The sequence below is a fragment of the Camponotus vicinus genome, unplaced genomic scaffold (genome assembly GCF_025532165.1).
Source record: "Camponotus vicinus isolate PSW18456_S1 unplaced genomic scaffold, iyCamVici1.0 SCAF_7, whole genome shotgun sequence".
In the NCBI taxonomy this organism is placed as follows: domain Eukaryota; kingdom Metazoa; phylum Arthropoda; class Insecta; order Hymenoptera; family Formicidae; genus Camponotus; species Camponotus vicinus.
The window spans coordinates 7,318,996-7,332,414 of record NW_028141979.1 but is presented as its reverse complement, the minus strand read 5'-3'; the positions used below and the strand labels follow the sequence as shown (position 1 = coordinate 7,332,414).

Below are 13,419 nucleotides of genomic sequence, written 5' to 3'. Positions count from 1 at the left end.
CAATAATTTATGATTAACAGAGATTTTTTGCGATTATCATACATATCAACTAGTACATGCTAACATGGATCATGATCGAATTTTTCTAACATAAATACATAAGAAATGAAACAAAATCAATTAAAATCATAAATCTATAAAAAGTCAATAGTTGACAATATTTAATAAATCATTTAAGCAAAATCTTTTACGTGCAATGATAATTATTAAATCTATTTTTAACGATTTATCTAACTAGAATACAAAATAGAATTTTATTATTTTATGTATTTTGATATAAATGTGCTAATTTTTTGCTGACTCTTCAAATATATTTCTGTTATAAATAAAATTTTCTATCATAAATTATAAATTGTTTAAAGTAACTTTTAAATGGCGAATTATTTTATTTATAAATAATAAAGTTAAAAAAACAAGAGCTAAAGTAATCATTTTCCACAATTCTTTTATACTGCATATTCATGATATTCATGAAATACAAGGTCTTTATGAGAAAATTATATAAATTAGAAATCACCGAAAATTTACCAAACATATTTTTCAACATGATTGTTCAAATATTGCTTATTTAAATTGAAAAGTTCTCTCCAGATTATTAAATACGAATTATTAAATACGAAACGTCAAAATCGATAAATTAAAAATGGCAAAAGCAGTACAATGAATGTGTCAAAATTTTAAAAAATTGTCGATTTTTTATTAATTCCCATTCCGCATTTGTCAATTTTAATGTTAGACTTAGTATTTATAGCGATAGTATTATAGATTTAAGAAAAACTTAAATTTAAATGAAAATTGAAAAATATTTGATAAATTCTCAATAATCTAATTTACAATTATCCTGTAATAAAGCTCAATTTAATCATAAATATCAATTATAATTAACACAACAAATTTCTTTTGAAGATTGAAAATTCTAGCAACGTAATTTTTTTATTACAACAACATTTCCTTAATATATCACGTGATGATTACATAATAATCATAAATATAAAAAATAAATTATACGATAAATAATCGTCTTGTTTTAAAAATTTTTTTGCTAAACTATATAATATAATAATAAAAGACAAAATCCAAGAAGAAATAAGAAAGAAAAATTCTTTTAGATTTCTGAAAAAAAAACAGCAAAAACCTGACATCGATAATACAAATGAGAAGTTGATACTTTCTTGCCGCAAGCAAGTTCATTCGCAATGGATTTAACTGCGATTTTAATTCGAGATAAATGAAATTCAAACCGCCATATCGAATCATCGTTAAAATCTCTCTTACTTCTAGCTTGTAAACTTGTGTTGCAGTAAATACGATATCTCAGTCATTAGACTTTTACGAGTTAAACGTACATTTTTGCAATCAATCCAATCGTTTAGTTATCATTAATGAACTAGTTCTCGTCGTCAATTGCTAAGGAATAAAATACGCGACACACCGACTCGGTCAGCTCTCTTTTACTTATAATAGACATTGCTCGAGATGCGTGATCGGTGTCGTCGGTTGATTATACTAAGAGAGCCATTAACGACTTCCTGATATCGTTTGATAACACACGTGATGACATTAATTTGCATATCGGTTACGGCGACATGATTCGGGAATTGCGGACAAAAATCGCGCCTTCTCTTTCCCTCAGGCAGCAGGTTAGAGAAGGTGTGGTTGTACAGCCACACGTTATAATCGAAACGGTTATAACTGTACTCTGGGTGTCACTGAGTGTATTTTCATACTTGATTGCATCGCAGACCCAACATTTGCCGATTATGTGCGATGCAGGAAACCGTGATAATAAATAAAGCTCGTATTCGCGCCGATTATCTAGCTTGTTTCATGGGTATACAAATGGATAGATAAATCCATATGGAATTTACATAATTTTCAATCTACAGCGTTATCGAGATTGCGGATTTTTAACGCGTAATTGCATCTTGCTTGACATTTTTATCTCTTGACAGGAAATTCTTAGTACCTTGAAGTATGTAAAAGTTATTTTACGCTTTTTCAAAAAAATTTTACAGAGCGAATATTCGTTCTCTCTCTACGAGATTTATTAAATATTAAATCTCGAGAAAATATTAACGATTAAGATTGCACAACGTGCGCAGTCTCTTAGAAAAGAGACCGTTTCTTACCCAATATCTATTTGAACGGATATTAACAGTCATGCAAAGATCCGAAAAAATGTTCTGCGACCCATAAAATGGAATGACAGTGCAAAAAGCTAATTCTTCGGATTATCGTTCCACTTTTCAAATCTCAGGATAATGACTTTTCGGGTCTTTTCATGCCAGATTTTAAGCATATCTTTGCATTCGAGTCGTTTAACTAATGCCAATATTTTTTTATACAATCTGCATTCCAAATCGAAGAGCGCGTCTGACATATCGATCTCCTTAATGTCGCTAACGGTATCTCGTATCCCTATTTAAAGAACTGTCTTTCGCACTCAGGCGGTTAGAATTGTATTTTTATTCAAAATTATCGCGTAGATAACAAATTGAGAAATTTACAGAAGAGTTTATTCCCAATTCGAGAGATTTATGTTTAATAATTGTAAATTGTTCGATCAATGTTAACAAAAAGCAATAATCAGAAATTTTGAATCGCGTACGTGTTTATTCCGTTATTACTTTAACTCTCAGTTAATTATTATTAATTAATTCTTTTATATTAAAATATATTCCCTATTCTATTAACTAGAAAGTATCTGATTCTCTCATTAGTCGAAACATTTTATTTTCTGTCACACGGTATATTATCTACGTGCATATCTCTTTTGCAAAATGAAATGTTGCAGCTTTCGAGGTTATACATACATGCAATAACTAAAGAATCGCAAAGAGATACGAAGTGATCCTGAACTCCTTTCTACAGCGCGAAGAACGCGACAGCATCTAGAACGGATGTCCCATGTTTATGAGATTTATTGCAGTCTATTAATTTTTTCTCTTCAATTTCTCGCTATTGTAAAGTGTCGGCCGATAATCAATGGAATTTCTTTAATTATTATCGACACACTTCCACACACATTATTCGGTTCACTGCTTTTATTTCAATTCGACTTTCGTTTCGTAGGCGTTTCTTTGCCGAAACGAATCTTATCCAGACTGATTATAAAAATGACGACTGAATAGAAATGAACGCCACGTAATGGCTCCCACAATGACGTTCAATTAATTATTCTTTAATAAATATAAAAACGATATGCCACATCTTAAGCTTTTTTAAAATTATAATCAATCTGCTAATATGCCAATCGATGGAAAAAAATAATTACTTATTTATCAACATGTAAAATTTGCTTCACAATGAATAAAAAATAAATTAAGATTTTATAATTTAAATTAAATCGTGAATAAAGAAATAAATCAAGATTTTATAATTTTAATTTTATAATTTTAATTTTATAATTTTAATTAAATCGTGACTTTAATTCCTAAAGAAAGATTTATTTCATGTGAACGTTATATTTGATCAACATTCGGTTGAGTCACGCATTATTGTACTAAAACAAAGTGCGTGTCTTTCAGAGAAATGTATTTATCAGTGACAAATCGCTGAAGTATTCATCAACAACCGTAAAGGCTTTTCACGCGGTTTCTGCGCTAGATCGCGTAACCTGATTAGCATTCGTCCTTGATCATTATCCTTAATGAAACTTTGCGGCTTATACCGCAAAGAAACTTTTACGAGGAATGAAAGAAGGTGAAGGATAAACAGAATCGACTGCTATCATGCGTATCCATTGTTTCCCTTTAAAGCGATATGGTATTGACGTTTACATGGAATTATGAACGATGTGATTCTAAAAACGTTCATCTATTAAGAGTATCCCTACGGAAATTAAATAAGAGATAAATAAATTAAGCTCTAAATGTTTGTATGATTTAAGCTTAATATTGACAAAAAATTTACTTATCAAAGCTTCGTCTCTCTTTTCCTCTTTCTCTATTTTCTAGCACTGCAAGTCGAGAGAATACAAAAGTTATCCTTGAATTGACGAAGCCACAAGTCAATTTATCGTGTCGGTGCAATCGACAATTGTACATCTTGTCTAAGTTCGAGCCCTAAGTTAACTGGGTTCTAGTTATAAAGCGAGATTTCCGTTCTTGTTCAAGGTGCGCCATCGAGAAGTTACAAGGAATTGGATCAACTATATCAAAAGTTAATAAATCTAATGCGTTTCGAGATTCATGAATTTGAATTGATATGTATTGGATTTATTAATTTTTGACATAGCCAGTTCCTCTTTAAGAGGCGAGACAAGTTTTTGAAACTCGGCCGAATTCATGCATCGCTATTATTCGCGTGCTTATTCATTCAACCTCTAACAAAACTGTTTTCTTAGCACATACGTCATATTAAGAGCATTTATGAGACTATCATTATCAATGATTATCTGCGGCATTAGTATTATAGTTACATTTCTAAAATTTTGTATATTAATAGCGCGTAGAATTATTATTTTTGTGATAATTATATATCTATTTCAACGATTTATTTAACACTTTATCAGAAAATAAATATATTATATGTTAACATATTAGCACATAAAATTAAACTTTAACATCTGATCACTTCATACACACGAATTCGTGTAAAATATTTAATTTTTAACTCTTATGTAAATTACAATCTGTCCTAAAATATTTAATTTAAGAAGATATTCTTTTAAAGAAAGAGTTAATTTGTTATGAAATGATTTATCAGCTTAAATCAATTTTAGTCAAGTCTATACATTTCAAAAAATATTTGTCAATAATATGAATATACTTTAAAATATTTTGATTTTTAATTTCATCTAAATATATATTAAGAGAGAAGGGGAAAAGACAGAGAAAAAGAGATTAAATAATTGATATATTTTAGCAGATATTCCTAGACAAATAAAATATAATTCAAAACAATAGCATAAAATTCTTAAAACATTTTAAATAAACTGCACTTCTCTCTCTTTTTCTCTCTCTCTCTCTCTTTATTATAATGATTCGTGCAATATTATATAGAAATTTGCATAGAAATTTATTATGCGAATAACTATGCGTCATCATTCAATAGACTTCTCAAAATTATCATTCCGGATATACGTCAATTTCACCATAACATTTGTTTGATTAAATCGTCAAAATAAAATTCTTCAATAATGAGGAAATATCTTTTTATTATTCAAATTGAGATACTGAGACGTAATATCGCAACATTTAAACTCGGAATTTAGATGGAAGATGGAAGATTCACAGTTCTCTCTTCGTAAATTCTCTTCGTTCTATTGATTTTATTTATATCGAAATTTGAACTGTGTAAAATATAACGTTAAAATGTAACCTAACGCGAATCACTAATTCATAATAATACAAGGTACACATATTATACAAGGTATACACATTAAAACATATCTAAAAAAATTTTTTTTGTAAAATACATAGTTAAAAAAAAGAAAAAGTTTTGTATTGTAAGTTTTTTTAACAAAATTGTAACTTTTTTCAACAAAAATTTTCAAATCTGTCTCAAAAATGCTTTACAATATTTGTGAAAATTTCTTCAAGTGTATTTAATGATATATATTCAATCTTTAAGGATTCAAAAATCCAAAAATTCCTCGTGTCGTGCCTATAAAATCGTATCTCCTTATTTTTATGTTTTTGTACGTTTCTTAAAGAATACAGAACTTAAAAAAATCAGAATTGCTACGAAACAATAAAATATATGAATATATTTTTCATCAGAAAAGACCTTCAAATTTTCGCAATATTTTACTCGAGTCGAAAAAATGTTTGAAGAACGCGAGAATTTGCGCGCGTGAAAGAGGGAGAGAGAGGGAAAGAGAGGACGCGAAAGGGAGGGAGAGGGGTTTAAATACGAGCAGAAGCGCGCGCGCTACTTCAGTCCGGCGCTACAGTCTAAACTGATTGCTATCCGGATCTCGGAGGAAGGCAGCGACCTTTTTCCCTTCTTCTACCACCCTCCTTTCACAATCCTTTGTTCCTTTAAAAAGAAAATCGTCGAACAGAAAGCGGAAAATTATATCAGGACTACGAGAAGTTATCGGTTGGAAACTATTTGAAATCAGGTGTATTTTTCGGCTGAATTAAAAATTCAGGCCAGGTAGTGGTCGAGGACAAAAGTGTGTGTAACTATGTGTTAGTGAGAATCGACAAGAAGATATAAACAGCAAGGCACAATAAAAAAAAATACTAATCGCTATGACAAACAGCATGAAGCAAACGGTTATCAAGTGAGTTGGCATAATTGTTAGACAAGTAGTAATAGCGATCTTCTGCTGATAATAATTATTCGCGAGAGTGTATTTCTCTGTCACTTTTCCCACTTTAAAGTTCAGCTATCTCTGATGTGATGCAATTTTTACGATATAATTATTGCAGCTAGATGCAATGTTATTCTAACGTAATAGTATGATTGGAGGAATCAAATCCAAACAATAATAAAAGCTGCTTTTGCAACGACTGAATTATTCATGGAAGACTAATAGTTAAATGATTTCTATGAAAATATATATCTTCTCAACATTTATTTGCAAAATATTTATATTGGCAGCTCAAAATATCGAACTTGGTTTTGTTATTCGACTTTCAGAGGGTATAGAAAATACATATAAAAATAAAATATAAAAATATATAGATGTATAAAATTTTTAAAATAGATCATAATACCATAATACTTTAATAATTTAAATACTTTATAAATCTTTAAACAGATTTACAATTAATATAATCATTTATCAAAAATAATTAGAATGCTAATAAATATCTGTAATTTTAACAATATTAAAACTTAGGAATTTTTATAAATAAAAATTTTCTAAGAGAATGCAAGCAGAAATAACAAAGTCTTATTTTATATTTCAAGTAAAACTTCATTTTACTTTATTCTATTCAAAACTCTACTCAAAATAAAACTCCAACGGAGTTTACATCTTTTTTAACTTTATCTATAAATGAAAAACTTTTACATTACATAGAAAAGACACGTGTCTAGCAATCATAAACTGCTGACGCGACAGCTATACCGGAACAGTTTTTGTGTCTTCTCTTTTTTCCCTTTTACACGCATTAGTAAAGTTTTACTTTTACCATGGACTACATGTTCAACTTATGCAACGTTGCTTAAAAAACTGGTCATTCGGTGAAATCCGCTGAGTTCAATCTGAAGGAGAATATTTCATAAGAGAAGAAAGTGTTCTTAGATTCGATAGTAAATCACCGATTGTTACGCGAATTATCAATCGTTGACTGGAATATTAAAAATGTTGGAAATTGCATCTTTTTTACAGTATTATGTCTCAATAAGTACCAAGTAAAGTTAATCATTGTTAAGTAAATAAAAGGTAATCATCAAGTAAATAAAAGGTAATCATTAAGTAAATACAGATTAGTACAGTCACTTAAATACTCGCTATAAAAGTCTAGTAGAATAATATTATATTCCGTAAAAATAATCATACGGTTTTTTATAAAAAATATAAGTTTGTCTTGTGAAATAATAGAACATTTTTCGATCATCAGGCAGATTGTCGGCCTAATGTTTAAACTCTAGCATATATCGGTTCAAGATATTATCGTTGTTGATCTTATGTCTATGTCACACATTAACATTAGGCCGATAATTTGCTCGATCAGCGAGAAAAGTTCTATTCATTTATTTCATATACTGAATAGTTTACATACGTCAACTTTTAAATCATTGTTTTATTCAGAGCATATAGTTATGCAATGCAAATATATCGCAAACATATCGTTTTCATATGTTGACATATCGTTGACATATTGCTCTGATATTATGTAAGAGATTGCCTTGCGGTTACGATAAACAAACTTTGCAAATACGGCTGCTGGTTGATATCAGGTCTATCAGCATCACACTCACGCATCTCGTGAAGCTACTCTCTAATTTGTTATTATCTTGATTTATTAAGATGTAAATACGTTCTCTACTATTTTGATTCTGTAATCAATTAACAGGAAAACTTATAAATGAGTGAGATATTCAGCATATTGTAAGAGTGTTGTTATCAAAACAAAAGTTCAATCGTTCGAAAAATCATGACATAACAAATGATTTTGTAACAACATAATCAATTTCACAAGTGTTATACAAATATTTAATAAGATTAACACACGTAATTAATCATTATTTTTATTAGCTTACTTTCTGATTAATTAAGTGTTGTATTCGTAAACTTGTACTTGTATAACTGAATCTGGACCGTCCATTTATCGCCTATTATGACAAATCGCGATAACGACATACGCGATTCTACTTAATGTATTTTAATACGCAAACGAAAGAACGCGCAGCGCTTTAGCGCAACGAGAGAAATCTCGCGATTTCAATGCACGGGACAGCCGGTGATAAAACGTACCAGGCGTTGATGTTACAACGAAAGTCAGTCGGCCATTGCACCGCATGCAGGAATAAAAAAGAGAGGGTAGACAATGTTGACAGAAGAAAAATCCTATTCCCTGAGAGAAATATCTTTTCTCTTAAACGAGTTCAGCTAATAAATATTCGTACTATTATACGTCGCATTGTTCCTCCTTGCGATATTGATTTCCTTCTGTAATGAGTATAAACGTCTGTATATAAAATGTTTCCATCGTTGTTACTCGTCTCTTTTGTACGGGAATGTCCGCTTGAAAGGAAACTCCGTTTATTGCAAAGAGATACGGAAATTCTCGAATGGCGTAACAGACGTTCCTGCGATTCGCAAGAACACGAACTTTCTCAATTACATTCTGTTGCGAGAAAACTTATATTTAACTGCGAGACATATAGTTGTCAAGTGCGACTGTACATACATATTTCATAAGGCTAAATAATAATAAATACATCAAACATGTCAGTGCGTATTCACTTCAATCATAATAACTGATAATAATAATCCACATATACGCACTTGGAGTGTCTTTAGCAGTTATTTAATAAGCAAATTATGACTTGCAATTTTGAGTTTTAATTATCGATCATTCTAGGATGAAAAAGATTAATATATTAAAATTTTATATGTAAGATAAAATAATTTGCATATTAGAAACCGGTATAAACGTATGATATTCAACTTTAAGAGCCAACTGATACATCAAGTATTGAATCTTCATAAAAATTTCTGGTATAAGGAAAGAATATAAAAATTTAGTCAAAAATATCAGAACACTAAAAACTAAACTAAAAACACAATCTATTTGTAAATCTCCATTTTAATGTAAATTATTTATAGATAATAATGCAAATGTGTAGATTTGAAAAGTTAAATGTGCTTAACAATATTTCTGATATACATTACGTTAAATTTTAAATCATATAAGTAAAGAAAATAATAGATTTAATTGATTTTTAAATACTTATTACAGATAAATTCATGCACTAGCAAAACTGCGTACATACTCTCTTATAATTTTTTCTATACTGATTAGACAAATCTCAAAATATTAAAAAAATGGAAAAAAGTATGTATATACACACAAACATATATAATGTAATCATTATATGTATTATTATAAATGTTCGTATACAATATGATTAATAATTCTTCTTTCCTGTGAAATGGAATTTTTTTTCTATATGGAAGTAAATTAATATGCTACGAGAGACGACGAAATATCATGTGTCGTATAATGAAATTCGCGAAATAACGCGAACTTGTATTGAATTCGCTCAAACGATTGGTGAAAGTTTCTCGTGAGGTACATTGAATGTGTTTATGGTTCATGGTGCAAGTTTACAAACGCTTATCCCCCGAGTTATTACAGCGTTACGACAGCCGCGCCGTCACAATGTAATATGTATGTAAAATTTGTACTACGGAACGATCCTGTTTAACATCCTCATGAATAAGCTACAATAAATTGATTTCAAGTAGAGTGTAAACTTGGCAATGCATTTTGTACGATACACGTGTTTTTTTGTTGTCCGCATTCATAATACATAAAAAACTGATGTGCAAAAGATGACATCGAACTATGTTATTGTTATCGAGAAAAGCCGTGAGAACCGATCCGAGCTCGGTGAAACGCATACTCCCTCCGTCTTTTGCCAACCGTAGGTTGGCAGCAGTCGGGAGTAAAAAGATTCCTAAGATAAGCATTTACACGTGGACATTATGAGGAATCCATAAGAAAAATCATATTGAAATCATAATAAAATTTTATATAATTTTTCATTTTTGTAAATCATGTGATGCATTTCTAATTAATTTCTAATAAATCATTGAGATTTATTATTGTTTTGCAAATATATATTAGACTTCTCTAATTTTACATACGCGTATAATATATTTCTTTTTTTTATTATCGTTATATACAAAGTTACAAAATTACATAACAATAAAATGAAAGCTCCATATTTAAATAATTTCACAAGCACGTCTTGTCAATCGCATAGCCTTGTATCACTTTGCTTTAGTTGCGAAATCGCGATTTGTCTTTCGCTTTTTCGAATATCACTTTAATACTCCTACTACCTTACCAGAAACGAGCAATAATAAATTTAATATTTGCATACTGCACGTGGACGGAAAATTATTTGTAGCTAGATGCCATTAATGGAACAGCTTATTACACGTCAAATAATGCCATGATGTAGCGAATAATTAGTATAATCACACATTACATTGTTATTAGCATATCGTGAAAAACTGCCTTGATGAAACTTTATTGATCTCTCTCTCTCTCTCTGTTTTTGTACATCGCTTTTAGAATAATTCAGTGCATAATTTTAGACGCTGCAGTATCTATTAGAATAATTTAAATATTAGTTTTTTAAAAGTATAATAAAAATTGCAATGTACATATTTCTTATTTTTAGATTTTTAAATATGCGCGCAAATTTTTTCTCCAAAGTAACTTCAATTTTTTTTAACCTAGCATAAATTTTGCTACATGAAAATAAAAAAGCGTTTTCTCTTTATACAATTATATTCATAAAAATGTATACAGAACAAAGATACAATTATATTTAGATATCTCGCTTATGCATAATTGTCTACTTAAGATTGAACTACTATAAAAAAATATGAAAAACGTAATTCGATAAATATTTAACGAGCATATTGTCTCATGCTTAATAAGTCTATTATTGCATTTTTTTGCACTGTTGTAACATCTTGCTATTGTGTTTTACTATGAGATAGCGCATCCTAGTTTGACAAGAACCAATGTGTTCCTTCATATTACATATGACTTGTTATCTTTATAAATATTTGTTATATTTATATTTATTTTATTTCCTATATTGTTATATTTATATTATTCCCTAAATGAAAAAAATGATACATTCTCTGTGTATCTGTTACATAATTGTAGCGGAAGAGAAAGGGGAAAGTGAAACATTTAATTACATATATTTATCATGCAATTATAAAACTGTTCCTTATATCGTTATTGTATGTATCGCAATGTACATACATAAATAAGCGAATTTATCATAAAATATTAATGTATGATAGCAGATTTTTACTTAGAATATTTCGTGTTTTGATTAATATATTTTAATAGGAAGTGTACTTGTATTTTATCTAAATATATAGAAATAATAATAAAACAATATTTTTTGATATCGCTTGATAAATTTGTGATGGTTAATTGTATTGAAATTATGAAATAATAAATAATGAATTTGCGTTTTTGACGATGATGATTTTTGAAATATTAAATTTATTTGTCAAAAGAAATTTATTTGTTAAAAAAATGTTATTAAAAGTTATATTGTATCATATTTTTAAATGACTGCATATTTAATAACAAAATACATTCTAACTAATTTTGTATAACATACTTTATCAAATGCTACTAATCGAATAAATATCTGCCCTCGTACAAATTACGATAAATAGTGAATGTAAAGTAGCATTTTATATGATAGTTTTATAAGAGAATCAAATAGAATCAAAGAAACAAGAAATGTAACCAATTAAGCTATAATTTCAAAGTTGGTATTTTTTCCTATCAGTCGTTATTTTTGTTACTTATCATGCATTATCTATACAAAACACAGTAAAAAGAGAAGTAGATTAGAAAAAGAACTATGTAATATATTAAGATAAATCGTTATTTTATCTGCTCTTCTTAAAGCACAACCATGTCATAATGATAACTTGATAGATATTTATGTTTCTTTTGATATTTATGTTCTCTTCTTGACCTTATTTACGAAATTCCAATACAAACTTCAAGAAAAAAGCTTAGGATCCTCTCAATGAAAAATATTATGAATATTCGTATATATTATAAATTCGAAATTATAACAAACATAAAATTTCTCTTGCTGTTTCAAATACGGATGTATTTTTTATGTAAAAAATTACCTTGTGAAAGAGGGAGAGATATTAAAAACTAAATGAACTCTAATTCGTTCCAACATTTATATTCTCTTCTTGAGAAGGAAATCTTCTCACATAACAATCAAGTTATTTTCACGTAATGCAAAATTGTAAATAGCATAATTACATAATTGTGTGAGAGTCATATAAAATAATTGATATCTATACATCTTTTTACGATTCATTTATAAATTTTATAAATTTTCGTCTAGCTTTCTTAATTATATAATATTGAGTAATAATTAATAATTTATTTATCGTATATAATATTCTTAAATCTGTTCAGATTATTATAGAATTGATTTATTAATTTATTTGCAAAAATAAAAGCTTCTCTCTCATAGATTAATAATTACTAATTATATCCATAGGGTTGGAATGTTATCTTGCTTCTAATGAGTTGACACATAAAAAATAATATTACGTTGTTCTTCTCTGCGTTTCTTGTCATTGACATCAATGTCGAGTGCAATCGAAGTTACATAACGAAAGTTTATATTTAAATTTCTTTCTTGTGTAATAACCGATTATTTTATTAACATTTTGGAAAAATGTTAATTCGTACATCGCGTGTCATTTTTTTATAGAAACTACGTCTTTACAAAACAATCGAATTATTTTACCCCTATTTTACGTATCTACGAATATATCAAAATATTTACAGAAGATGAAGACTCGAATTTAAACTCATAAGCAGATTTAACGGAATAATTTAATAAATTAACAAATTAAATTAAATTAAATTAAATTAAAAAGAAAAAGAAAGAACACAGTGGTTCGACTGTTTTCATTAATTTTATCAAATTTATATTTATTTAAATATAATTACATTTTTTTGCCTGGTTTTGATAATAATTAAAAATAATTCTATCAAGATTTTGGAGAAAAATATATGTTAGAATAACTTACAGTAATATGTTATGTATTATTAGTGTAAACCAAAAATCTAAAATAGATAATAATTTTTCGAGCGTACATCAACTATGGACATCATAATAATTTAAAAAAATTTAGAGCTTTCAAAGTGTTCAAATGACGCAAAATATAATTCGCAATCAAATTGATATTTCGAATGTGTGATTCGCGTG

At 28.4% G+C, this 13,419-nt stretch overlaps 1 protein-coding gene across 3 annotated transcripts in view; it reads left to right on the top strand.

The window, feature by feature from the left end:
- Nep2 (M13 family metallopeptidase neprilysin 2) overlaps positions 1–13,419 on the top strand; it is a 35,412-nt gene that overhangs the window by 5,740 nt on the left and 16,253 nt on the right. The window contains exon 1 of one of the 3 annotated variants that reach the window (XM_083104190.1): positions 5,894–6,232. The exons of the other annotated variants lie outside the window; for them this stretch is intronic. Coding sequence (XP_082960316.1) covers positions 6,201–6,232 — 32 coding nt within the window. The 5' untranslated portion in view covers positions 5,894–6,200. Of the gene's footprint in view, positions 1–5,893; positions 6,233–13,419 lie in introns of those variants that run through there. 3 annotated transcript variants of the gene reach the window in all.